The 27,957-nt window shown below is 46.7% G+C and overlaps 3 protein-coding genes across 4 annotated transcripts in view; 1 reads left to right on the top strand and 2 right to left on the bottom strand.

Annotated features, from left to right (window-relative positions):
- Ft (cadherin-related tumor suppressor fat) overlaps nucleotides 1–15,203 on the bottom strand; it is a 71,296-nt gene extending 56,093 nt beyond the window's left edge. Inside the window, exon 1 of the mRNA XM_076388458.1 lies at nucleotides 10,044–15,203. Coding sequence (XP_076244573.1) covers nucleotides 10,044–15,203 — 5,160 coding nt within the window. The remainder of the gene's footprint in view (nucleotides 1–10,043) is intronic.
- Nucleotides 15,204–20,630: 5,427 nt separating this feature from the next.
- Bka (FCF1 rRNA-processing protein Bka) lies at nucleotides 20,631–21,831 on the bottom strand. Its single transcript, XM_076388501.1, has 5 exons — nucleotides 21,735–21,831; nucleotides 21,494–21,576; nucleotides 21,326–21,397; nucleotides 20,940–21,249; nucleotides 20,631–20,852 (listed from the first exon to the last, which is right to left on the bottom strand). Exons 1-5 carry the CDS (start codon nucleotides 21,735–21,737, stop codon nucleotides 20,709–20,711), a joined length of 612 nt encoding a protein of 203 aa, XP_076244616.1. The 5' UTR covers nucleotides 21,738–21,831; the 3' UTR covers nucleotides 20,631–20,708.
- A 204-nt stretch (nucleotides 21,832–22,035) lies between these two features.
- On the top strand, nucleotides 22,036–25,567 carry LOC143185462 (nuclear RNA export factor 1). 2 transcript variants are annotated; one of them, XM_076388488.1, is made up of 11 exons: nucleotides 22,061–22,164; nucleotides 22,248–22,732; nucleotides 22,890–23,179; nucleotides 23,257–23,343; nucleotides 23,425–23,674; nucleotides 23,757–23,950; nucleotides 24,015–24,127; nucleotides 24,474–24,510; nucleotides 24,584–24,816; nucleotides 24,887–25,055; nucleotides 25,139–25,567. In XM_076388488.1, the coding sequence occupies exons 2-11, from the start codon at nucleotides 22,654–22,656 to the stop codon at nucleotides 25,565–25,567; spliced, it is 1,881 nt and encodes a 626-aa protein (XP_076244603.1). In that variant the 5' UTR covers nucleotides 22,061–22,164; nucleotides 22,248–22,653. The 2 variants fall into 2 exon arrangements, with proteins under 2 accessions (XP_076244602.1, XP_076244603.1); XM_076388487.1 differs by having other exon boundaries at nucleotides 22,036–22,732.
- Nucleotides 25,568–27,957: the final 2,390 nt, after the last annotated feature.

Raw genomic sequence — 27,957 nt, 5'->3', positions numbered from 1 at the left:
TCGCGTTTGTGTACATTTTTGCGTTAAGCACCCTCGTTCGGTGATTTTTGGAGATTTTTGCGAGCCGCGAGATGCGTCCCAGGAGCGTTTACGAGGCCAAAGTAAGAACGACCACGGTAAAACGTCCCGAAAGCGCAACGAACCCCTTAATGATGTCATAATTGAATAATGCCCATAATCTTGCGCGTATATCTGGCCTTTTTGCCGTTTCTTACGTCGCTCTCTCAGCCCTCGGATCGCTTTAATTCGAGGCAGTTACACGTGAATACGGCCGGATAAAAGGATCGTGACGCTTCGCCATAAAAACGTCAATGATATTAACGAGAATTAATTTGTAGCTCGTACACGCGAACCGATCGTACCGGCTACAGACAACATTGCTAAAAGCTTCCACCCAGATTTCCGCTCTTATACTCCCACAACAGTTTTACAGTCCACCTCGGGACTCTCTTCAATTCATCCTCCAGTGGACGTAAACTTCTTACCATTGCAGGAAGAGGGCCTGGGGCCACCGTTTTGACTATTTTTTATTCATAAAATTAGCCATTTTCAAATAATCTCGAAACTATAGTTGGACCCAAGGACCAAAGTGTATTATTCACAAAAAAACCAATGGACTCTTTAAAACACGCAAAACTACACATTGGCCCAAATACCTCAAAATGTGGTTCTTGGACTTCTACTATCTTTCAACTTACCAATTCATATAAAACACACATCTATTAATATTAAAATAAGTTCTGAATTTAAAAAAAGAAAAACGATATCCTCATGGGTCCCTCAGATCCAACCCCGCACTGAAGGAGACACGAATACCAAGACACGAATTGTCAAGGATATAGAAAATCGAAGACACAATGGGTCCCAAGAACCAGATGACAAAGGACGGCTCATTAGGATGTTGTGTAGATCGGAAATCGTCCAAGGGATCCATAAAGCAGCAGCAGCAGCAGCAGCAGCATCCCTGGGGAAGGGTGGGTCCCGGAAAAATTATACGCTGAGAGTAGGTGGTTCTCGAGTGCCTCGTGTCAAATGTCCACGGGGACATCGGGAAAGCAGGTAGAGATTACGTGGAACACAATGCGGCAGCCGGGCAGTACCCGTGCATTTTGAGTGCGGGACGAGTGGCAGCGGCTTCTGCCGTGAGTCCTTTAAAGGATCCTTCGGAGCGAAGAGGGAGCTGGAAGGAGCGAGAGGGAGAGGGTGAAGAGAGGAGATGGAGAGAAGATATCCCCACGGGGCACGGGGACGCGATCATCCGCAGGAGAAACGGTATGCGGTTCTGGAATTTCGTCCTTTTTGTGCGACCGGTGATTTCAATAGACGAATCTCGAGGTCGGCAACGGTCCCCGCTGCGCGTATTCTACGGTGACATTTCCAGGGGGACTAACAAGAGTAATATTTCAATGGGCCCTTATACGTTCGGGCCACCTCGCCACGCCGCGCCACGCCGCGCCACACCGCGCCACACCGCGCCACACCGCGCCACACCGCGCCACACCGCGCCACGCCACACCGCGCGCCGATATTATTGCATCCCGACCGCGGAATCTCACGGACACATCTACCTAGAGGAAATATATCGACACTAAAGGCCGCGTTCGGGGCCGTATAACGTCTATATAGATAGCGAGGAAAGATAAAATCCTTTATGACCCCCACCACCGTTGCCCCTCTTCTTTCACTCCGATTCTCTCCGTTTCCCGCTCTCCCTCTGCCCCTTTCTCCTGTATTTACTGTTTCTTTTTTTCTCATCGATTTGCGGACCGTCCTCGGGAAACTTTAGATAGCTCCCCGTGTCCGTGCACAAGTGCACGCGTGTGCGCCGCTGCCCAACAGAGCGAGATCGATACGTCGACTTTCGTTCGAATGTGCAAGCTCATCCAGGATCATATCTCTTGAAATATCGTTCGGCGTGGAAGGAGAGAGAGCGCGCGGGCAGAACGGAGCTTAAACCTCCCTCGTTAAGTAACGCTCCCTCGTGATTATTCCTTTTCTCCTCTCTCTCTCTCTCCCTTTTTGCTTCTCTTTTTATTCTTTTTCGTTCGTGTACCGACGACCATCGGCCTTTTAAATTGTCTCGTTCCTGCTACGATTAATTTTTCTCTTTCTTCCCCCCACTCCCTTTTTTCCTTTCTTCTCACGGACGAATTCCCTTATCTCGCGATTGTAACCCTTCGGGCTTATAATTCGATCAGCGAGCCCTGCAGAGAGGCTGCGCCGTCTTTTTGCGCTCGCGTTCGCTTCCTGTCGATACTGGCCGCGGAGCGAGCTTTTAAACGGTAATCAAGTCGAGAGATTTAAAGGAAATAAACGAAACGGCTGGGGTACGGATGTCGACGCTCCTTTTGATGGAAAGCACGTGGACCGACTGCCCTGGGAATTAGGTAATTGGGTAGCTGCTCGTGTCAAGTGGACAAGCTTAGAGTTACACTGTGTCCCACGTGTTACATTAGCCAAGCCTATACATTAGATGCGTATCTGCTATTTCTTGATCAGAGAAACTTCCCATTTTCACACACGACGTGTTTCGATAATCTGACATCTACTGCTTAAAGACTCATAGTCGATTGTCACGTATTGAATTCTGTTTGTAAGTTGATGGAAATGGTTCAACTATTTTCAACTTCTAAAAGAATTATCCCGACACAGAATTAGCTATAACTCCAAAAGAAGATCAAATAGGATATAGGAAGTATATCTGAATTTCATCTAATTATTCTGATGTGCACCCTGGACACACTTTGTGTTTCTTTACTTATATCATCAGGAAAGTAGTTTCCTCTCAATCCAAATATCATAACCCTACATGGTTGTTCGACATCCCCCCAAAAAGCAAACATTCCAAACTCCATCGACGTTGCATGCCTCCTCGTCTAACCGTAGTATTACTCTCGCAGCCGAGCACCGACCGAACAATCAGTTACCAACCCACTAATCGGATATTCGTGGTGGGCCCCCGATAGAACCGGTTAAATCGAGAGCACCGTTCGATTTTACTGTCGCGTGGACTTAGGTCGCCACGATGGAACCTCGGATCGGAGAAAACGTCTCGTCTGTCGGTCCCGGTGGCTCGCCGCTCGCAATTCCACGCGCCCACAGATTCGATTTCTCTCCTTCCATGTCGTTTCGTTCCGATTCTTCGCGCTGCGCCTTCTAAAGAAGACGTTGAAAAATGAACAGGATGACGATTGTGATTACGACCCAGCGAGAGGAGGAGGATGAGGGGGAGGGGGAGGACAAGGGGGGAGGATGGGGGAGGATGGGGTAAAAGGGTGAGGGTAGGGGAAGGGTCTGAAGGGAGGGAGAGAAGGGAACAACGCGGCGCGAACGGGAACGGCGGGGAGAGAAGATGATGATGATGATGATGATGAGCAAGTAGAAGATTAGCGTAGCATTAAAGGTGCCATCTCGCTTCCTTTATTTCGTGCCCCGTGAAGGATCGACCGACCGCGAATGTACGCGACGAACTTTATAAATGCGCCCTTGTAAATCATTTCCCCCAGGGGGGACCCCGCCTGGGAAAGCGCAACGACAGAAACGCGACCGACACCCGAAACTATTCAAGACTCGTCTGAAAAATGTGGCTACTGGAACTGGGATTATTATACGAATAAGTGCGGTTGCAAAAGTAGCCTTAAAAACTTTATAGACACGTTCTGCATCTGAGGCGAAGAAGTAAGTGAAAGATTCTTATGCAATTAATTGCAGAGGTTGTAAGAAATTGTGGTAGAAAGTTTTAAAGTATACATTAATATGAAACAGAAAAACAGTAGTCGGTTATGATATAAATTAAATCAGTAGTTTAAAGAATGGAATAAAAAGCAGGAATCGTAAATTACGATTGCGATAAAGTCTTGCCCCACTTATTCTTGGCAATAAGCATACAAAATATAGTAGGAGCAGTCCTCGAGGGTCTTGAATTTTGTGAAATTCGCAGAATTTTAGTCGTTGTGGAAGTATTCTCTTTTCTAAACTAAACACCTATTCAATTATTAAAAGTGAAGGAATTGGTATCCTGTAAAATTTGAGAATTTCTCTCTTGGAAAGCTCTCTGAGAAAGATGGAAAAAACAGCAGCGAATTCCTTTCACGGTACGCGTCCATTTTCCACGCGCGAAACTTGAAATTTCTCGCGTGCCAGCGTTACGTAAATGATTCATTGATCTCAATCGCTTTACGGAAACCGTACGGGAAATATGTCGATCGCTCACCAGGGTACCGTTCCTCTAACCGCAGAACGCAGCGTGGCGGCGTTCGATCGGCGGTTTTCATGTAGCTGACTTTTTACGAGTCCAAGCTTGGACTTTGTTGCAACGGTACAGAGTCCGCGGAGGCTGAAAAACCGACGAATAATGATGATGAGCGAGCCAAGGTATTAACGCGGACCTTTCGCCCCTCGGGGCTGGATTTTCCGTAGATCGTCCGACCCGACAAAAATGGCTGACTTAAATGAACGGAAAATTGCTCCGCGATGCACCACTGGGCGAAGAAAAACGACAGTGATGAAGAGAAGAAAATCCAGAGAATTAGCTAGCCTTTCACCGTCACACTATGCTCTGAAAAGTCAGCCTTAGGCATCATTTATTTTTCTGGCCTACGCAGTTTTTGTTAACGCGTTCACAGTCCACTGGATAGGATTGTGCAGAGGAAGTCGATACAAGTTTCTATGGATAATTAAAAGCAATTAAAAGCAATTAAAAGCAAGTAAAAGCAAGTAAAAGCGATTAAAAGCAAATGAGGGAAAATGAAGAGAGTATATCGATATCAGTGAAGTCTATTTCCATATTTTTGAATCAGAAACTTAGGAAAAATCGTATGGGTTATAAGACTGTGAACGTGTTAATATACAAGTTTCAAAGTTTCCGCTTCTCTGAGGCACCCTGTAGTAATATATCTTGACTGAATGTTTCAAATGGTAGATAACTGTATCTACCTTTACATGACTTTAGTCACAATTGAGATTTATCTACGGAGTAATTACTATTAGCTTAAAAGAAAGAGAAATCTTGTTCGAGCATCGAGTCCATAGTGCCTAGGCGATCCAGGGACAAAAAACAGGAGTGAGACGATAAAGGAGTGTATGAAGTTTAATAAGTCCTGTTTATCGTTTTTTCTCCCCGTTTATATCTATGATAACGGCATGTTCGAATGATAGTTCGAACGGTCATAGTGGAATCGGAAGCAGCATCCGATGCTGAAGGGAATCGTCGGTCGAAACAGAGGCTTGTAAACGGGGAAATTACACGAGATCGTATCGGAATAATTAACTGGCCGAGAAGCGGAATATCGAGGTGGGATTCCCGAGGCTCTGCTGCCCGCTTCCGTCTGCGAGTGTCCGTTCAAACGCAGACGAAACACTGCTTCCTCGCGCAAGTCGTTGACTCTCTCTCTCAACAGTAATCTAAGTAGTGCCGGTGGTATCGATAAGATAATCATAGAATTCGCATTAAAACTTATGTACCTGCAGTCCTCATCATCTCTTTGGAGTAAATACATCGTGGATAGGTAACAGGAATTCTCCCCATTCCAACACCTGCCCACTAATTGGAAATTCGAACTCACTTCCAGATTTAGGAGTCTAGTAAGGCGAAGAATTATTATCGGAGAACCTTTATCATATAATATGAAATATTAATTCGACCAGTGGTGTAACTTTAATTTACTGAAATTTATCACCCAGAAATTATCAATGAATTCGAGAAAAATGTACGCTCAGAACTCATGGTGGCAAAGGCTAGTCATATTTATCGGCTTCCATTGGGCATCAATAACTCAACCAGCGCCGTTTCTCGTTCGACACCATTCCCAATAGTTAATGGCCGCTATTTTACGATATTTCATACAGCTTTCGTTCACCGTATGAAACTGAAGTCGAGCATATAGTATTACAGTCGTCGGTGAAATATGAAATACCGCGGCAGGAAAAATCGCCTCGTGCTCGGTCCAAAATCTCGATAAGCTGGTGATAACTCAGCCGCGAGCGAGGCACGCGTTGCCACGCGGCTAGATCTCGCGAGGGAAAAAGAGACGAATGGAAAGGATCCGCAGAGAGGAAGGGGACGCGGTTAATCGCGGTTAAACGAGGCCTATTAATCGGCCACCGACGTAATTATCATCGAGTATTATTAAATTCTCGCGGTGTGCCGTGCACGCTGCTTTTACTCCAGATATATTTATCTAAGGTGGAACGAACGGGGCAGGGACGGGGCAGGGACGGGGCAGGGACGGGGCAGGGACGGGGCAGGGACGGGGCAGGGACGGGGCAGGGACGGGGTTAGGGGGAGGGGAGAGGGCGAGGGAGACAGAGGGGAAAAAAGGAGCAGCGCGAAGGAAACATTACGCCTACATTTCGCGCGAGCTACGGACCCACCCATCGTCGGCTCGAGCGTGTGGGTTCGCCGTGCCGTGGCTCACGCGGCCATACATCAAGATCACGTTAAAGCCACTTTCTTAAATCAAACCGCGCGCCACTTACTTCATTTATCCGTGTTTCCCCGCCGGTTTCTTTCCCGCTCCGCCCGGGATTATCGCGTTCGCGTTGAAATCGAAACTTTCGACGGCGCCGCTTTTGTTGCCGACCCGCTTAGACGCCCCGTCCCTGACAGCTTAATCTCGGCTAGTCGAAGATTAACGAGAGATTAACGTTGCCGCGGAGATTTCTTCGTGAATCATACTACCTCGCACCTTCTCGTGATTCTGGTTCTCGGGGACCCGAGCGGTTCTTTGGGCCTCGATTTGGGACTGGGACACAGAAAATTTATATAAGGCGCGCAGTTCGGACCCTGAAGGGATTTTATTACCAGTTTCTTGTGTTCAAGACCGAAACATCGCGAGTTTTGGGACTATTTTTCAAGGTGTTCCCTGTAGACAGAAAATCTTACTGCATGTTGGATCGTTGGATCGTTGGATCGAAGATGTTCACATCTTAGGGACTTGACATCGTCCTTTGAGACTACTCTGAAATAACTAGATATTTCACACTTGTGTTCCATTTCGAACTACTGTCGCATTAATCAATTAATTCATGAGTCCCCTTGAGATCAGCTCCTCAGGCTCGCAAAATAGATCACAAGACTCGTCGATTCTCCTCGGAGCTAACTCACTCCTCGCTTAACATTAATTGTTCTCGTATCATTAGCCGGCGCAAGGAACACCGCCCATAATTACTACAGGGACCACGTTATTAGCAGCGCGTAACGAACACGCTGCAGCAACGAGAGCGACTTTAATATCGGCAATTAAACGCGTGAACGTAAACGCGAGACGCGACCGGAGGGAATCGAACGCGTCTCGGTGGCGACAAACAGGCAGCCAGAAACAGCCAGGGGCCCCTTCCTAGTGCTTTCCCTTCCTCGAACCGCGGGACAGGTCGCCTTGCGTTCGGGCCCTGCTAATGGAATCGGTCAACGAAACGATCTCGAACGACACGAACCCCTAACGACACTGGGATGTTACCTGTTAATTTCATCCTCGGAAACTCTGTCCCGATGCAAATACAATTACGCCGACCGTGGAATGTTCTAATTGAACCCTGAAGAAGAAGAAAGGAGGAGAACAGGCCCCAGGGGGAGTAAGGTTTAACAAAAATGCCTGGCGATCCGAGACGACATCGGTACGAATATATCCCCCGGCTTTCATCCCTGTGGCCCGACAAAAAGCCGATGATACGAAGTCGATGGCCGAACGAAGAAAAAGAAGGGGGTTCGAGAGGGGGGAAGATAGAAAAGGAGAGAGGGAGGAGAGAGGGAGGAGAGAGGGAGGAGAGAGGGAGGAGAGAGGGAGGAGAGAGTAAGAGAGTATGGAAGGAACAAAAACGTCCGAAGTGCAGTCGGTTCCCGAACAGAGTCACAGATCCCACAGCGAACGATAAAGGCCGGGGCCAGACGAGACGACGAGGACCGGCGGGACAGACGGAAGAAACGAACGGACGCGATAGGGGGAGGAGGGGCTGAGAGAAGGTGGCGGGGCGGGGGGCCCAACGAGGGGCCCGACGAGGAAGAGAGAATGTTCCGAAATGAAGCGGCAGCAGTCGCACACGGGGGTAGAGATGGACCGACTTTTACCTACGTCCGGCTGTTTGTATGCGTTCATCCGAGATCAAGTTTTTCTCGGGGCCCTGAACCTCCGGCAGCGAGGCAGAAGCAGCAACGGCAGCCTCCGCTCGAATCCGACTTGATTTCCTGGCACGCGGTTCATCTTGTCGTTTATTCTCTCCCACTCCGAGAACCTCCCTCCCTCTACCCCTTGCTACCACCCTGTCTCTCGTTTTCTCTAGAGTCTCTTTCTCCCTTTCGGTTTTGCCCGATCCTCTTGTCTCACTATCGACGCGAGGCAGTTGGGCCCAACGAGGGGTGGTCGCTAGGAACACGTGCCCCTTCGAAAACGAAAAACGTCGCTTCGAGATTATACAAGGTGTTATGGGAGAGCACGGACCTGCGCGAGACCACGAGCTAATTTTCGGTGAGAAATGCCCTATTGGGAGAGGCTCGAGCCTCGTGATGTCTGGGAGATACCTTAATGGACCCAGAGATCCAGGGAAAGTGGACCCGCGATCGTGACCACCTTGCTGCCCTCCAATTCAGCGTCCAAGTGAGTCGTTTGTCTCTGGCCGATTTTCCTTCAGGGGAGGTCTCTCAAGGGGGCTGGGAGTAGTGGTCGCTGAGTGGTTTTAACTTGCCGCGCGGTATTTGAAAATGAAGGCGGTCTTTGAATGTAAAGGACGTGGAGAAATGATCACTCATTTGTGAGAAACTTAAGAGTTAACTTTTGTAGGTTCTGTTGCAACAGGCATTGTAAGACTGTGAAATAGTACAGAGAATCTATCTGAAACAAGGTACAATCGAAGTTATATTATTTGGGAGCCAAGTGGAAACGAGGGAAGACAAAGGATGCTCTAATTAACTCTGCAAAAATAGCAGAATTCTTTAAGCACATTTCGTCATGGAGCCATTTGTCTTTACAGTTTTCCCTCGTTAAAATATCAACGATCATCAGCGATCTTGAGCGCATCACGATCGACTTCCCCCGCGATCTCTCTCGATCTCTCGATATTTCCTCTGGGAGCAATCCTTTCTTCTTCGACACATTGTTCCTCCCGACGTTCTCATCTCCCAGATCCACTGCCATTACTCTCGATCGCTGACTCTAATTACATTAAGACCATTGTTGCGAAACGCGATTCCCAAGCGGACGAATTATCGCGTCTACCGTGAACCGTAAGACGAGAAGCGTCTTCCACGTGTAAACGCGTCCCGACTCGACGGATTAATAAATCCGTCCCAACTCGTTCCACTCGTGACAAACGAGCCGCGCGAGCGAGAGCTCTCCTCCACTCGCTAATCTCCGCCGATTCCTCGAAGGAAAGAGCATTCCGTGAAGGACTCTCGGTTCGGAACGTTAAACTGTCCTCATCGTTTATAGCTGTGAAATTTCCACAGCACCCATTTAATTTTCACCATCGCTCATACCAGTTAAATCCCTCTCTTACGATTTTTCACGCATCGAAGTCCATCTCGGCGAAAGAAAATATTACTAATTACACAGTTATTAAAACTCATATTAACCCTTAAGTGAGATGGTGTCAATATAATAATATAACGTGGTAGAATAGCTGCAATTCTTTTATCTAAAATATTTAATACCTAATATTACGCGAAAACTTCACAGCTTAAATAATTCTCTGAAATTTTAGACAGTAAACGTTAACAACGAGGTATTATGAACGCTGTAACTCCACCATATCAGCTAAAGACTAATGATCAGTTCTATTCCCAACTCATTATTAAACAAGGGGTTGAATCTCCCCTCTTCCTTAACGCACGAAAAGCGATCAGATTATAAGAAAAGTCTCGATAGTATCTCTGAAACAAAGTCAGAGCACCTACGCTCTTCGCAAGAAGAGCCTGAAGAAAAAACAGCAACGGTGCCAGAGAAAAGACGAATCCTCGTGGATGCAAAAACCGGAGGGGCGAATGACTTTCGGAACGGCCGCGTGCGATCATTAATATCGCGGTGGATGATCAATCAAAGACGTGGACTTACTTTGGTGGACGTCGTGCAGGGCCTGGTACCGCCAACACCGATGGCGTACAGCTCCACCTCGTACCACTGGATTCCTGTTTCCCTGTCCAGCGCGGCGGCCGTCGACAATATACCTGTCTTCGCGTCGACGTCGAACAATCTGTCGACCTGGGGACCACCGCTACCAGCGGTCACGTTCGTCACGTAATATTCGAGATCGACGCTCGATCGACGACTCCGAGCGCGCACCCTCAAGATACTCGTCCCGATCGGCTCGTTTTCGTACACGCTCCCTTCGATCTGTCCACGGTGCTCCCAAACTGGCTGATCCTCGCCGTCTTCGCCAGCGACAATCAGAGTCAAATATGTCTCCGTGGACCTCCTCTCAGCCTGCACCGCCTCGTCAGTCGCTCGAACACCGACTTGGTACTTCGACACTCTCTCAAGACTATTCTTCGAGGAACGTGGAAGTTTCATGGTCAAGTATCCCGTGTTACGGTGGATTCGAAACATGTCTGAATAGTTGACACTCGACCTGAGGAGCTCATAGGTGACCAGACCATTCGTGCTGGAGTCCAAATCCCTGGCGACCAACTGCGTCACTGTTATTTCTTTCTGGAACTGGTGGTTCCCCTTCAGAGGCAGCACCACTGCGGACATGCTGACGAAAATTGGCGCATTGTCGTTGATGTCCTCCACGATCACTATCACCAGCTTCTCCGCGGACAGTCTAGCACTCGGAGGCTGAGCACTGTCCGTGGCTACTACCACAAGCTTGTACGTGTCCACCTCCTCTCGATCGATGGGCAGCAGAGTGTGTATCACACCAGTCGATGGATTTATGCCGAACCTTCGAACCTGGTCCTCAGGGTCCTGGCTCGCTATGGAGTAGGTCACTACCCCGTTTTCGTTCGAGTCAGGATCCTCCGCTGTGATCGTCACTATCGGCGTGTGAACGAGGATCCCTTCTCTGATCTGCCTGGCGATGGCTGTGTTAGGGAACACTGGAGGATTGTCGTTCGCGTCGATCACCTCGACGATCAGAGTCGTCACCGAGCTCAGCCGCGGGTGACCTCCGTCGCTGCAGGTCACGTTCAGCGTATATCTGTCCAGTTCCTCGTAATCCAGCGGCTTCCTCAAGTATAACGTCCCCGTCAAGGGGTCGATGTAAAAGGTGTCCCGCCTGTTGCCGGCGGATATGGCGAAGGCTAGCTCGCTGTTGGGTCCTAGATCGTTATCCGTGGCTTTGAACCTAAGTAGTTCCGTGTTCGTCGCCGTTGTCTCCAGCACGGAGATGCTTGATTTATTGTCGACGAACAGGGGAACGTTATCGTTCTCGTCCAGCACTTCGATGTGTACAATGGTACTGAAAGACAGTCGAGTCTCCAGACCAGCGTCGTGTGCCACCACTGTCAGGACATAAGTATCAGAGGTCTCGCGGTCCAGTTCCTTCAGCAAGGAGATTTGCCCAGTTGCTTCGTCAATAGCGAAGTGACCGTGCTGGTTCCCATCTTCCAAGGAATAGAACACATCTCCATTGAGACCCTCGTCTGCGTCTGTAGTGTACACTCTCAAGAGCTGAGTTCCTATTGCTGCACCTTCGTTCACCTGCACCCTGTAAGGCAGCCGCTGGAACTGAGGGATGTTGTCGTTGACGTCGGTGATGTAGATGACGACCTTGACCCGATCCCGCAGACGGTTCACCCCGTTGTCCGTGACGGTGGCCTCCAAGGTGATGTAGCTGCTACCGGTGTTGGTGATCAAGAGCTCCCTGTCGAACACGCGCAGGGACTTGATGAAACCGTTCCTCGGGTCGACGATGAAGTCCTGTTGACTGGTCGGCAGCGAGAACATGAGGTCAGCGTTGCGACCCACGTCCCGATCGGTGGCCAATAATTTCCCAACGAACGTATCTGGCGGCTCGTTCTCGCGTAGGTGGAAGATGAAGCTGGAATTGGTGAACTCTGGCGCGTTGTCATTCTCGTCGATAATGTGGACTACTACTGGGACCACGGAGCTTCTAGAAGGGCTGCCTTGATCACTCGCTGTCACCTCCAGGGCATAGTAGTCCTGCTCCTCTCTATCGAGGACATTCTTCACGTACAACTGACCGTCAGGGAATATTCCGAAACGACCCTCGGTGTTTCCATCGGTGACGCTGTACAGGACTCGTCCATTGGCGCCTAGATCGGCGTCAGTGGCAGTCAGAGAGAAAAATCGATCGTTTACTGGCGTCGACTCGGGCAGGGAAGTCTCGTAACTGGTCAGTTTGAACACTGGCGTGTGATCATTCACATCTTCTATGGTTACTCTGACTTGGTGCTGAGCTGACAGAGGCTGGTTCCCAGAATCTGTTGCAGTGACCTCCAAGTGTAAGACAGTACCTGGCGCAGCTCTGATGGGCTTGTCCAGGTAAATAATCCCAGAATTCTCAGCGACCCTGAACTGTCCCCCAGGATTGTGGGTCAGGGAGTAAATGATCCTAGCATTAGCTCCAGCATCGCGGTCCCTAGCCCGAGCCAGACACACCTCCTGACCCACGGCAGCGTTCTCCTTCAAGAACACCTCGTCACCGATCTCCCCTTTGGGGAACCTAGGCGGATTATCATTGACATCCAGCACAGTGATGTTCACCGACGTTTGCCCATAAGCGAGGCCAGCTCTAGCGGACAGTTGCAGGCTGTAGTAAGCCACCTGTTCGCGATCCAGGCATCCCGAGGTGCTGATGGTACCCGTGTTCTCGTCTATCTTGAAGCTTCCCTTGGGATCGCCGAACACGATGGCATAGGATACCTTCGAGCCACCGTATTGCGTCACCTGCACCGTGCCGACCTCTCTGCCGAACACGGTCTGCATCGAGCCGCACTCCCCTCTGTCCTCAGCTATACGGAACTCGTATCCATTATAAGTATCGAACTCGAGGTTCTCCAGATCCTCCTCGCGAATAATCTCCACCAGAGCGTTCCTGCTAGCTGTCTTATCGCCAGTGTCCTTGGCAGATATCTTCAGCTCGTAAAGGGTCTTGTGAGCAGCCCTGAGCGAACCTTGAAGAGTGATCTCGCCAGTTCGCTCGTCGACTGCAAAAAGTCCCTCGCCACCGGATTCCAAGGAGTATCTCACCTGGGCGTTCTCTCGGGCGTCAGCATCGGTCGCCGTCACCTTGCCTACAGAGGTCCCTGGCGGGGCGTCTTCCGGTATGGGCATCAAGTACCTCCATGGATAAAAGACTGGCAAATTGTCGTTAACGTCCTCCAGAGTTAATACCACAGTCGCGGTGGATGTTTGAGGCGGGGTCCCTTGATCTCTCGCGATCACGAGGATCCTGTACTCCGCGGTGGTCTCGCGATCTAGGCCGATCTTCGTGGTCAACTGGCCAGTGAGCCCATCCAGGGCGAAGGTCTTCGGGTAGTCCCTGGACACACTCGAGTGAAAACTGTAAGCAACGCTGCCATTTGTCCCCTGATCGTTATCAACCGCCGTTAACGTGGCCACTAGACTCTGTGGCGGCGTGTTCTCCGATAAAGTCACCTCGACCACGCTCTGGGAGAACCTAGGCGCCTCATCGTTCTCGTCCAAGATGGTCACCTTGAGGTGCGTGGACGCGTACTTCGGATTCGGCCCCCCGTCTCTAGCCGACACGTGCAGCTCTATGCTCCCCTGCACCTCTCTATCCAGTGTCGCCACAGTGGTGACCAGTCCCGTGTCCTGATCGATCGCGAACCAGCCTAGCTCGTTGCCCGAGTCGAAATCGTAATAAATCCTCGCGTTTAATCCCGAATCGGCGTCCGTGGCAGAGATACTGGCGACGAAGCTGCCGGTTGGCGAAAGTTCCGAGAGCACCGCGGAGTATTCGCTCTGCTGGAAGACCGGTTCGTGGTCGTTGACATCGTTCACGTGGATCACGAGATAGGCGGTGGCGGATCGTGGCGGCGTGCCTTTATCGGTGGCGACCACGGTCAGATTGTATTTCGGTATCTCCTCGCGGTCCAGCCGGCCGTTCACGCGGACTATGTCGAAGCTCTGGGTGTTGTCCAGCCGGAAGTGGGCCAGCTCGTTGCCAGCGCGGATCTCAACAGTCGTTTCGCCGTTGAGGCCCTCGTCGTTGTCGATCACCGCGACTGCGGCCACTATCGAGTCCTTCGCCGCGTTCTCGTCGACGGTCGCGAATCCTGGCGTGGATGGAAAGTAGCTGAACTTTATTTCAGGATCGTGATCGTTGGCGTCCAATAGATTCACCGTTACGTAGGTCCGACCATCCTGCCTCGGCGAGCCGTGATCCCGAGCGAACACCGTTATCACGCAGCTCTTTGGACAACCGCCACCGGGACGGGCCCCGATCGTGCAGCTCTGCTGAGGGCAGTCCAGAGGTTCCACCGTGGTGATCGTACCAGTCTCCGGGTCTATCGTGAACTGCCGCTCCGTGTCGGGCAAATAATACGTCAGCTTCGAGTTGTCCTCGGAATCCTTATCCGTGGCATGAACAGTGAGCACTTTAGTCCCAACAGGGGCACTCTCGTTCAGAGCCACTACATAGTCGCTCTGCTGGAAGATCGGCGGATTGTCGTTCACGTCCAGCACGGTCACGTTCACTAAAAGGTAGCCTAATCTCGGAGGCTTGCCTCTGTCCCTCGCGCAGACGTTCAGCGAGTAGAATTCCACCTGTTCTCGGTCCAACTTCCCGGTAGTCTCCAGGTGAAGATAAGACGTCTCGCCAGTGGGATTACCGGTTACCTCCAGGCGAAACTTCCCGTCGGTGTTGCCGTCGACGATGAAGTAATCGTCGACGACACCGTTTTCGGGAGTGTCTCTGTCCGTGGCTGCGTCGAGAAGCAGTTTCGTTCCAACTACTGCCGATTCGGAGAAGCTGACCGCGATGCTAGATTCTGGGAACTCTGGATCGTTGTCGTTGATGTCCAGCACGAGGATCCTCACCTCGATGGGATATGTCGGCTGGCTGGAGAGCACGACCAGGTCGAACCTGTCGCTGCTCAACGCTTCCCTGTCGAGGATCCTGGCCGTCCTGATCTTGCCTGTTTCCGGGTCGAGCACGAATTCCTGCGGAGGCTCGTTGAACCTGTAGGTGAAGCCAGGCTTGACTGGTATCACGCCGACCAGAGTTCCCTTTGGCTCGCCTTCCCTGACCTCTAGTTGAACCCTCGTGTCCACGGCCCTGCTCTGCATCGCCAGGCCCATCGTGGTGCTGTCCTGCGGCAACATCGGCGACCTTCGCGGCACCAGCCGCATCACTCTTTGAGGTAGGTTGCGCGACAAGTACTCGGACGCGTGTTCCTGCTCGCCGCTAGCCCTGCCGCCATTTTGGTCCACCGACAGGAGTCCCAGGACCAGGGCCAGGACCATCGACCCCCTTATGATCATCTCTTCTGTCCCTTCGACGCGCCCCCTTCCTTAGCCAAATTCCCTCCGAGCTTGGACGACATAAAAGTTCGCGGGCCAGCTCGACACTACCTCTCGTTCTTCTTCCTCATCGTCCCTGCCAATTTCATTCTCCTGCTGTGCTCACGTGATCGGCAATCGAGCTCCGAACATGGTACACGACGAACGCGTGATCAACGCGTCGACGAGCCTCGCGAGCGCTCGAGGTATTCCATTCTTCCGACCGCTTTCCTCCTTTTCTCCCACTCTCGATTGTTTCTTTTCTCGATCGACGACCGTTCGACTCGCCTCGAAATCGGATTAACCAGGCCTCCGCGGAGGTGTGAGCGCTTCCCTTTTTACTCGACCGTTTTCGACCCTTGCCGCAGGAAAGTCAAGCGGTCCCGAGACGAGACTCGAGCCGACAGAGGGGGCAGTGACCCGCGCGGAGCCGCGCGGAGCCGCGCCGAGCCGCGCCTCGCGAAACGCGATCGAAGATCCTCGCCGAGACACAGCCTCCGCCGAGCTTTCCCGTCGAGCTTTCCCGTCGAGCTTTCCCGTCGAGCTTTCCCGCCAATCGTGGAAATCTTCCTCGATCTTCCTCCTCGAATTCCACGCTCCACTCGGCCCCTCGAGTTGTCACTGGCTTCGGTGGCCAGCACCGAGGACCGCCTCCTTTCACACTGACACGCCGATTTCTCGCGTGTTCCCGAAGACTACGCGCACTTTGGCCGCTCTCACCGAGTCAAGAATCTCCTCTTCCCGAGAACACTATCCACTAACGACACGAGGATGCTGCCGGGTCGCGCGCACAATACACGTTTCACGCGAATCGAACGAACTCTGGCGATCTCGTCGAGTCACCGTGCCGAGATCGCCGGGTCGAGATCCATCGAGCCGAAGAGCCCCTCGCGCGTGATCCTCGGATCGGAGTCGTAGTTCACCGCGGAAGGAATTTCACTCGCGCACGAAGGTGGTTCGCGCCGTGCCCCCGCGTGCGAACGGACCGCTCGTCGGTTTCTTTTCGCCAGGGGATGGATCGAAGAGGAAACTGGGAGGACGTGGATCCTGCGAGGAGGGAAAGCGAGGGGGAGAGACGTGGGAACGAGGGAGAAGAAAAAGGGCGAGAAGGTGTAACGTGGGCCGTGAACGCGACGACGTAAGGCCCCGAGAACGCACGACGAATATCACCTTCCCGAGGACTGACCTGACTCGACTGAACTGAGACGGTCCCAGAACCTTGCCGCTGCCGGGAGAAGCATTCTTCAGGCTGGCTGACGCCGTCCCTCTCCGATCCATCGGGCCCGCCGTATGCTTCCGTTTCTCTCGCTCTTACCTCATTCCTCCCTCCCCTCTCGCCGTTTACTCCCCTCCCATCCCCTTGCCCTGGGCCCCTCCACGGCCTTCCATCGATATCGCTTTTTCTCTTTCTACGAAAGATACCTTGGACTTCCTCGTTTCTCCTTCGACTTCGTTGCCTCCTTTCTCGCTCCCTCGCTCCTTGCCACCCTTTATCCACGTCTCTCACTCCCGCTCGAGGAACCTTCCACTACATTGTCGCCTTCTCTTTCTATTTTTTTCTAACCTCGCCCCTTCTCTGCCACGTCTCTCCCTCTTCGGCGCAGATATAACACCCTCTCTGTTCGTCTCAGCTGGCATTCGCGGCAGCCTCTTCTGGGCCCGTGTTTCTCTTTCCTGCGCGCTAACCCTTTTCCCTCTCGCTTTCCTTAGTAAGTCGTTCTTTCTCTAACCGACGATCGGGACCGCTAGCCGTCCTCGTCTAGGGAAGCATTCGTGCGGCCTCTTCACGACAGAACATTGTCCATCCTTTTCCCTCTTCCCTCTGAAACCCTCTTTCTTCCTCTCGTGTCTCCCCTGTCTCGCTCTTATTCCCTCACGACCTTCTCGCTTTCTTCGCCCATCCTCTCTTTTCAACCTCCGATCGGTAAGCTACCCCTCTTCGTTCATCGAAGCATTTGTGGGCCCTCTTTTTCTTAAGACACTCCATCCTTCTCTCGCATCATCTCTGTCTCTGCCGCTCCAACGGCCCCTTTGCCTCCTCGAATCTTTCTCTCTCTGTTCTATGCTGTATTCGTCTCCTTCTTGCTTTCTTCGGCAGGGCTCTTTCTCCAACCTTCGATCGATATCGCTGGCCCTCTTCGTTCAGCGAAGCATTCGCAGGCCCTCTTCTCAAGCCAGCGATCCCCATCCTTCTCTCCCCTACTCTCCGTCTCGTTTCCACCTGAGGCCCCTCGGCCTGTCCCCTTTCGTCGCTCCTTCTCCCTCCTCGCTCGCTTCTACTCGGCTCTCCTTCTCCACCTCGGGCCACCCTGGCCCCTGCTCCCCTCGCGAGGCCCAGCGCAGCGGCCTGGTTCCCTGTCCCCGTTCCCCCGGCCGTTATCCTCCCACCTCGGGACTCTATCCTCGCGCATCCCGGCGTCGTCTCGCGCTGAGATATTCTCCCTTTTGCCCTCGAGGAACGAGCAATGCGGAGGCTCAGGTATGCAAGATGGCCGCCGCGTCGAGGAGCGTTCGCGACGACGAGGACCGCTCGCACAAGCGAACGAGGGAGACGGAAGGCGAGAGAGAGGGCCTGATCGGTCGACAGAGAGGGAGTGGAAGGAGGGAGCGAGAGCGGGAGCGTTTAGAAGGATAGAGGGACGAGGAGGGAGCGACTAAGATGAATAATGCGTGGGGGAGGAGGGGAAGCATCGAAAGGGGCGAGAGGTGGGATGACAGGGGTGTGGGGTAGCCGTGGACGAGAGGAGCCAGAGGCGGAGGAACGAAGAGGTCCAGAGCCACGATATGCCGTAGATATATATCCGCGTATAGGCCCTATAGCCACTTTTATAACTAATCCGTTACCACGATCGAACGCTTCGCTCCAACTTTCCCTCCCTCACTCCCCCTTCCGCGCCCTCCAACGCTGCCCTCGCTGGATCAGCGCGGCGGTACGCGGATAGATTCCCTTCGGTGTTTTCCTTTAATCTGGTTTACTGGGTACCAGATCGGCTCGTTTTCCTACGTGCGTTTAATGGTAAATTGGCGACGCGTAAAGCGCTGTTTCGATATCAACCGGATATCAATTAATTATCTTTGTACCGGCTAATGACGAGTTGAACGTTTAATTTTATGGGAAACGAGAACTCGAGGAGCGCTTCAACACTCTCTGATTTATTATTTTTTAATACCTGTTTAATTAGGCCTCTATTGGTTTACTATTGTTTCTTTTTTTCGTTCCAGGTCACTGGGCACACTCTCAAGAACATCGAAAACCAATAAGTTCCCGCGTACAATCTTAATGGGTTTACAATCAGTAGTCTCGATTCTAAACTGGACAGCGTTAATTAATCTAAGCGACTCTTACGTAATAGCGACACAACTCCTCTGCTTCACCTACCGAGTATGCCAACAAATTACAAAAAAAACTCAGAATAATACTGAAAAAAAGAGGTAGTAAAATCCGCTGAAGCGCATAAGAAATCGACAATATGTATCCCATATCAGAGTAACTCACTTTCGCAATAAGCAACCCGATTTTCGCCGCGCGCTCCACGGATCCCTCCCTCTGTCCTTCCTGTTTCCGTTTCGCGGCTGGCGCGGGGAGCGTCACCGCGTGGGAGAGATAAGGACACTCGGACAGCCGACGTGGAGTGTGTTTAAGGAGTCGTTATCTAGCGGGGAATGCGTCGCCTGGCGAGGGGAGCGCGTGTGCACGCTCTCAACGGAATGCCACGGGAAATTAGGAGGTTCGATCTTACACTGTAACCGAGCAACGTTACACGCTATTTTACCTGCTCGTGGGCCCCGCTTCGTCGATGGACCGAACCACCTCTGAGCTCGGGAAAACACGAGATCTCTGCTCAAGGGAAAACCTGTTGCTCGCGCGTTGTTTCTCGCTCGTTGAATAACGTTCCTCAGTCATCGATGTCGAGTCCACGGTCGGATAGCATCGCTTCCTGGTTGGTGAGGGTTAATTCGAGGTATTTGTCGCGAGGGAGGGTGCGGCAGGATGCGCGGCCGCTACGCGTGTGATTAATATCCGACGTTCAGCGGTACAGGGACGCGAGTGCACGCGCCATTTGTTGGTCCACGATATTAGAAAGACTGCGGCCCGAAAGACGATCGAAGTGCCTGACGTGCCTGTGCTTCAAAGACACACGGCATGAGTCATACTTTCGTTTTCAAGTTTTGCAAAAATACCGTTGCATCAATGGGCACTCCGTATACAGAATTCTCTCGTTATAAGCTCACTGTACCTGGAAATTATATTAAATGAACGAGTTTTGCCTACATGTGTGATTTACATTTCTGACGGAAGACTAGAGAGCTATCAGTGTATCAGTTAATTATACAAACGTGTTCTTCGCTATAAACTCGTTGATCTCTGAGCCTATAGGGGACACTGTGCCTTGTGACCTGATTTATAATGTTAATCGGGCACACTGAATCAGGCGATCGATGTATATAACGCATGTTCCGCTAAGCTCGTTTTATAAATCCTATCTTCGGCTCGATCTTCAAGAGGGAGGCAAGATTTAAGCGGAAATCTGATCGTTTTCCGCGTAGGTAAGCGTAACGATCGCCAACGCGGTCTTTATCCAGAGCACAGTATCTTCGAGCAGGGGGAGGAGAAAGATCGTGGCTCCCTAACGACTTATTTTCGCGGGGCGCGCCCATGATAAATTCGTTGCGGTATTGCGCGGCGCGCGATCGTCCGTCACTCGAAACGGCCTTTTGCGCCCACTTGTCTAACATTATTTCGCGCTGCTGCCGTATACGGGCCAACATCGACCGTGAAACAGTAAAATTCTATCGGGTTGCAGGGGCGCCACGTGGGCGTTTACACGCAACAGCTTCATTGTTTCACCTAACAATAACTGTAACGCGTTCTTCGTGTTTATCTTTAAGTCCATTGCGAGTATACGGAGGACGTATCGATTGCCAGCCGCTTCTGAATCGCCCTCGAGGGGAGTCCTCCCTCGTAACGTTTCGAGGATTGCTTAATGGGTCGTGCTGTGATAAAGACAAATCTACTGGGTGATCCTGAAATAGATGGGCAGGCCTTGAGAAAAGTTCTACCTGTCTCGGAGATAAAATAGAGTGATATCCATCCACTTCGAGCCCCATATTTTGAACACTCTGCCAGAGCGATATACAGTTTAAATTTCCCGCCCTGATTTTCTTGCGTGAGAGAATAGTGAACGCTCGCTAAATCTGAACGAATATTATTAACGTGTGAAGTTTCTTATTAAAATATGTAGTTTATTAGATAGACCTATACAATAAAGATTAAGTAACTAGGGGCAGTGGTTACTTCTTCGGGGCTCCGTATGCGTCAGGCATCCTCTCAATGGTGTACCTATGCTGGGAAACGTACATTATAGGCACTCCAGGAATCTTTCGTATTCGTCGTTTCAGGTCTTTGTCGTTTGTTGCCACAATGTAACATTTGTGCTGAAATATTCGTATGTAGTTTTTATATAATATAATAGAATTGTTTTTTAAGTATAAAAGAATTATATGTGAAGCAATTACACTTACCTGAGTCACCCTATTTACAAGACAGTCATCTGCATAAGTGCCTTTATGCATGCAGTGTAATCTTTCAAATCTGGGATCCTTAATGATTTTTAACGCTATTTTATACTTCTGTCCGAGCTTCTCCAATTCACCAAGAACACAGTCTGTTATGTAGGGTATACATTTTGCATAAAGACATTCCATCATACTTTCTATAATATCCAACTTGTTTTTAATAGAAAAGTTTACAAAGTTTGTGTCTATCAAAACGTGGTACGGAGGGCCCAGCTGAGTGTTGTATTGGAAAAACAGCGCAGAAGATTGTTGAGGTCTACAATAACATATACCAATATATTTCACTATAAAATTTCTATAAAAAACCCTAAGAAAGTTTATATGATACTCACGCTTCTGTTATTTTCAGTTGTGTCAGATCTTCTTTTTTAGGTTTCTTTGGTGGTGCACGTTTTTCTGGTTTTCTAGAAATAGCAAACTATGGATTTGTAAAAGGTTTAGAAGCAGTAGAACTATTTTCTTTTAAATATGAATATTCTGTACTTTGAAAATCCACTTACATTCTAGAATCATTTAAGTTTATCATCTTCTTCATTTGTGCAAATCTTTGCATAACACCTTTCCGTGTTTTTGTACTCTTCCCCTATGTAATGCATAATAATGTAGAATAAGTTAAAACTATAATGACATATACTACTTTAAAAACATAACCTAAAAGACAATTCTCTACATATTGTCGATAGAAATATAATAGTTTTTTACGCAATAAAGTACAATTGATGAGCACCAAGAACTACCTACCATTTTTAATGTACAATCTCCTTTGGAAACCAAATATATATTCTTATCACAGACGAAGTACAACAAAACACATCACCACATGGACCAAATCAACTGTTTTATCGGTTCAGAAAATCATGTCTGACTTTAGTTTAGGAATCTTCCGTTACAGGTTTGTGGCGCTCGCGAACTGTTATCATTTTCGTGTCAAGCCCGATGTTATCGATTCAAATGAGAGTGGTAGGAATCAAAATTAGATTCACACAGATTCACTCAGCCAACATGATTGCAAGTTGTGGCCGATTTTCGAAAGAAGAAAAACAATAACTATTACTACTACTTCCTGCGAAAAATGCAAAGTTGCAACGATGCTGCGAAAGACAACATTGTTGCAAGCGAAATTTGGCTCCGCGGGTTTCAGAATTCACTTTGCAAGCTTATTGCGCTTCGGGTGGGAACTTGCAACTTTGTTACATCCCAATACAAATAAAGTATACATAAATATAAGTGGCTAAAGTAATTCCATTTTTCTAGGATTTCTAAAAGTTGCATTTCTTACTCGTACTATCATCTGATCGAAATACACGTAATAGTTGTTTAATCAAAGATCATTCTTTTTGTGCTACTTCTTATGTATGATTGGTCGAAAGGGACGAAAGCGTCTTCTTTGTGAAATCCGCCATCTTTCCAAGTGCATTGGATGGTGGAGTGACTCGCTTTGTGAAACTTACATTTTTCGTTTCATCAAAGTAAGAGGTCGGTGAAACGGAAAAATTTTACTGTGGATTACAAATTGTTATGTCAGTATCATTCATGCTGACTTAGATACTAGAAAACAGAATTCGACTGAGTGCTTAAAAAGAACTCATTGTTTGTTAACCTCAAAAATTTGGCAATGATAATTACGTTTTATTTATGATCGGTTATCCTGTACCTAAACATGCCTAGAAAGATAAATAAACCTTCATGGGGTGGTCGTGGTGGAAGATCCGGCAACGTGGATAACAAACACTATTTTGGTAAATTTTTTATGTAGTTGCATCATGCATTTTTCACGGCAGATTCTTTTATAACGCATTTATCATGCGTTCCTACTATTTACTCTATAAATTTTAATTATATACTTTGTGTGCTACAATAGTAGTAAAATTATTATAAAATTGTATATTTTATTAGGTCATGATGATCGTGTATCAAGAAATGATGGATCATTTGTGGGACCACACATGGGAGTTAGACCTAGAGTTGTGTTTAGAAAAACCATAAGAGATATAGCAAGATGTTTAGATGATGATGTTCATATGGCATCAAGTTCTAAAAATAACAATAACAATAATAGACAAGTTCTAATTAGAGAATGGAATAGGGGCACACAACGTGGAAGAGTTAGTCCTTTAGATGTTAGAGGATTTAGAACAAAGTTTAAGCAACTTCTTCCTGGAAATTTTAGTTGGTATAAAGTTATTGTAAGTACACAAAAATGTAAATATTAATAACAATTTCAGTTTTTTATGTATATTATAAGAACATATTTTGGTTGCAGATACCATATGGACACAAATATGATAAGGATTATGTTTTGAGTAACCTACTTAGTTATATGGCACCAGACACTTTTGTTCCAATTATGGTAAACAGAAATAATTATGATTGTACCATGTAATTAAAGAAATGATATAAGTCTTAATTTATTATAAATATTTCTCAACAGTATAAGGTAGTTGCCAATAAAGCAACTTTTCATATAGATGATGAGAAAACAGCAGCTGCTCTAATTAAGTGTGACCGTAAAATTACAACCAATGATGGATTTAAATTACAAGTGAAAGTATTAAAAATTTCATATCCACAATTGTGTAAAATAGATGATAAACTCAAGGAAAGACTGAAACAGGCCATGGAAAAACGATATGTGCATGAAACTAATGCATTGGATTTATCAAGATTTCATCATGATCCAGGTTAGTGGTGAATTGATGGGTTTAAGATTTATTATATTAATTTTTTTATTATTAAAAGTACAAAACATAATTTTCATTGTAGATCTTGTGACTGACTATTTCTGTGCACTCTTCCAACCTTTACTGTTAAAAACAGTATTGGACATTGTGTCGGAACATATACCAAACTTAGAGGCATTGAATTTAGAAGGAAACAAATTGCACTTGCTGGAAAAACTAAACGTCTTACATGCAAAGTTTTCAAAGTTAAAAATACTTTATATTGGAGATAACTGGGTAATTAATTTAAGATAATTAATTCTTATACTGAAAATACATAATGATAATGAATATCTTGCAGATAAGAGATATTAGACAAATAGACTCACTCAAAGATTTGAAGCTAGAAGAACTGAGGTTAGCAGGAAATCCTCTTTGCAACAAATATGAATCGCGACAAAGTGACTATGTTAGGTAATGTACTGTTTCAATGTAATCATTTGTTTTCCTGACAAACAACTTCTCCAGGTAGATGAAGTTGTTCTGTTACTGTTATGTCACATTCTGTTTTTAACAAAATATGATTAGGTGTACAAAACTTCCATATGCTTGTTGCTTTTTCCAAATGCATTTGACGTACTGCACTTTTAATTTGGTAACAAAATTATTTATAAAATTAAGGATTGATTATCCTCTGGAATTTCTAAATAATTTGTGTCTTATGTTTCTTTACTAAACCCTTCAATAATAAGGCAAATATTTCTGTTATTACGACTAACTTGGAGCTTCCGGGCTTCTGGCTTTTCTTTCCCGACCATAGTGACGTGCGGAAACGGTTTCCCAAACTTCTACGGCTGGTAAGTAATTACAGCAGTAACAAGTAATATATCATTATAAATATGTACATAATCGTTTTGAATACTTGAAAAGGACGGTATGGAACTTCCAAAGCCAATTTTGTTCGACGTTGCGGACGACGGACATAAAATACCATCATCTCAGAGAATGTTTGTTTCAAATGCAAAAGCGCAAGAAATTGCTAGTCAATTTCTGCAACAATACTTTCTCATATTTGACAGTGAGAATCGTCAACCATTGCTAGATGCGTACGATGAGCACGCGTGCTTTAGTATGACTGTGTCTTATTCTAACAATGGTAGCAAGTACGTATTGAATGGATGTATGTATTATGTTGTCCATGTAACTTATTTGCTAATCTGCGACCTATTGCAGATTTGGTATTTTCTCATCGGAAAACAGAAACTTGTACAGAGTAAATGATACAAACAAAAGACAAAAATTACTGAAACAGGGAAGATTACCCGTAGTTTCGTTTATTTCGGAAATGCCACAGACAGCTCATTATTTAGACACGTTCACAATGGACATCAGTCTAGTTACGGTAAGTTTTTTCTTAGATATGAACTAATTTAGTAATAGTAACTACTTCATAAGTCACATAACTATGCTACTATATGTTTCTAGGATGGAATGATGCTGATTACAGTCACAGGACTGTTCAAAGAAGTCGATGGGTCGAAGAAAGAACCAGCTGTTCGTTACTTTAACAGAACATTTATAATAGTACCTGAAGGCAGTGGTTATTGTATTCGAAATGAACAGCTACACGTCAGTAATCCGACGGATGTGCAGTTAAAGCATTTAAGTAACCTTACGACGGGACAAATGTCACAGGCGCCTATGAGTAGTAACGCGGTGAAACCATTGCCATCACAATTACCGGAAGACGTGAAACAACAAATGACAATGACGCTTAGTCAACAAACAAATATGAATCTAGAATGGAGTTTAAAATGCTTGGAAGAGGTGCAATGGAATTACGACAACGCGCTTTCGGCATTTCAAGAATTCTTCAAACGAGGACAAATACCAGCAGAAGCATTTAACAAGTAAAAAAAGTCCAGTGCATGGAAAAGTTGAATGCAAACAAAATTTAACTACACTTGTTAACTTTCTTTCTTACTGCATGCATCTTTACTACACACGGTGCTTTTACATCACAATCTGAATGAAGATACATAGAGGTATTTGGATGTTTCATGTTATCATGCTAATACTTCTGTTTCTTTTTATGAAGTAGAAAGGAATTGACGTATGAGTACATTACATAATCACTTGTTGGTAATTTTTTGTTTGTTTCAATCATCCAAAACCTTGTCTATTCATAACAAACAAGAAAGAAGCCTGTTGTAATAAAAAAAGGACTTTTTGTTTCTCTATAGCAATTCGTGTAACAACAAGCTTCTTTTTATGTTGATTAAATGAAACTGAACAGTCATGAATAAGAAGTAATTTGCCATAATCAATTAATCTTTGTTCAGATTGTGATGCATGTATGAATGGTGTTGGAGAAGCACAATAAAATCATTGTTCTTTTTTTTATACTTTCATTTTTACATATCAAAAGTTTCGTGCTGTTCTCAGACATTTAAATTTAACTACTTTATTCTTTCATAATATATTATTCATCGTAAACAATATTTTCAATATTTTAAAATATGATCATTAGATGCATTATATTCGATATCTGAGACACGTAAGTGATACTTAAAGAGTCCGTATACTGCCCGTTCATTTATGTTTCACACATACATAATGATGTTTATTTTATTATTGAAATAAAATTAATTTATAAGTGATGTCGTCGATGCAAAATTGCATCTTATATTTTGATTAAATAATTTAGAATATCATTGAATAATTGTTACAGCGGTATGACTGTCTGCATTTCATAAATATAAATTCTGATTGTGATATCCCTCACTAAAATAAGCATCATTATGTAATCAGCGCAATTTCTAGTTTACATTAGACTTTTGTATCATTGCAATATAATGAAGAAATTTGTAATTACAAAAAAATATCTTCGCCTAACTTCGTGTTACACTGGTTGATCCGTAATCATGGTAAAAACGTATTGTATAGTTTTTTTAATGTTTACAAAAGCATATAGAAGAACCTATGATACAGTTGAATTCTTTTTTAGCTCATTAACTTATTATACAAGATGTTGTGAAGGAATGTTATTAACACGAAAAAATTAACGTTAAAAAAGAGAATGTAAAATACAAGATAACGAATCGACCAGGTTGAAACGTAACTAATCCAAAAAAGAAGTAAGCGTTAGAATATTATTCTGTTTCTTCATGTTAAATACTTATGGAGAACTATGTCGCGATTATTCACATCGGTTTGTCAGATTGTTATATTTTGTAAGTGCAGAGATTAGGAATAAAGTGCGAGCACAAATTATTCATCGGCAAACTTCGGATAAAGACAACTGTAACAGAAACAGATCATCCTTCGACCACACAAATATCTATGGGAAGAAACGCATTCAGCGTTCGACAATGCATAAACTGTTCAACCTTTTCGAATGTTGGAAGGATCAGCTTGCCACAGTTCCAGTGCGAGGAGAAGAGCGATGAACGAAAGGGCAAAGCAGTCCTAATGAATCAGTTGAGAGATCGCTGCCCTAGCAGGTGCATCTGCATTGGAAGTAAACTGTTTGCAAGTTCGTGATCCCTATTCTTGTCGTAGTCTGTCCCGATATGCGACAAATATACTACGACAAATAAAAGAGAGAACAATTATCAATCTGACTCGAGCTTTCACGTACCAATTGTTTCTGAACCCACGAAATAAGCTGTGCGATGCTCATACGTCAACCAGGCATAAGCAGCAGTCGCACCATTACCAGTCGTGTTTCTCTTAGAACACGTTGGATTATCAAATGACAAACGTAACTGACCTAAAAGATTATGGAAGACAAAACAATGTAATGTGGAATGAAATCTATGCAACTCTGATGCAACTTTTCAACGCATTCCAGTGACTTTCTAAGATTGCCTTCTTCAGTTTGATAAAATTGAAAATAAGATGGATATGTGACCGAAAGAATAATTTTTACTCGCACTTTGTACAAATTTTATTGGCCATCAACGACAAAAGATTTGTAACAGTACTGTTGGATTTTCTCTAGGAATTGTGCTCGTTAAATCAGGATTGAAAATAGACTTTTCGATATATATTCTACCAACGAATCACGATCACTGTAAAAAGAAACCATTTTTTATCGTTTATTTATGAAACGGTGAATCACTAAAAACTATTAAACGTTTATTGACTTCTCAGTGTATCGTGAAACGAAAAGTGTGAACTTTTTCGTTTTCACTGACAAGAATATAGCCACTCGTTCATTAATTCATGTACGTGTTGAGAAAATGTTTTCACAATTTTTGCGCCTCGTTCGATTCGTTAAAACGTTTAAGTATAATACAGTA

This window comes from Calliopsis andreniformis, chromosome 12 (assembly GCF_051401765.1).
Source record: "Calliopsis andreniformis isolate RMS-2024a chromosome 12, iyCalAndr_principal, whole genome shotgun sequence".
In the NCBI taxonomy this organism is placed as follows: Eukaryota; Metazoa; Arthropoda; class Insecta; order Hymenoptera; family Andrenidae; genus Calliopsis; species Calliopsis andreniformis.
Note: the sequence above shows the minus strand (reverse complement) of the source record. Positions and strands in the feature narration are given on the sequence as shown.

Coding starts and splice junctions, on each gene's coding strand:
- Bka (XM_076388501.1), bottom strand. Junction 21,250..21,325: donor CAACTGAAAATAACAGAAGC/GTGAGTATCATA, acceptor ATGTTATTGTAG/ACCTCAACAATCTTCTGCGC. Junction 20,853..20,939: donor TTGTAAATAGGGTGACTCAG/GTAAGTGTAATT, acceptor CGAATATTTCAG/CACAAATGTTACATTGTGGC.
- LOC143185462 (XM_076388487.1), top strand. CDS start 22,654: ATGCCTAGAAAGATAAATAAACCTTCATGGGGTGGTCGTGGTGGAAGA. Junction 23,675..23,756: donor AAGATTTCATCATGATCCAG/GTTAGTGGTGAA, acceptor TTTTCATTGTAG/ATCTTGTGACTGACTATTTC. Junction 23,951..24,014: donor TTTATATTGGAGATAACTGG/GTAATTAATTTA, acceptor AATATCTTGCAG/ATAAGAGATATTAGACAAAT.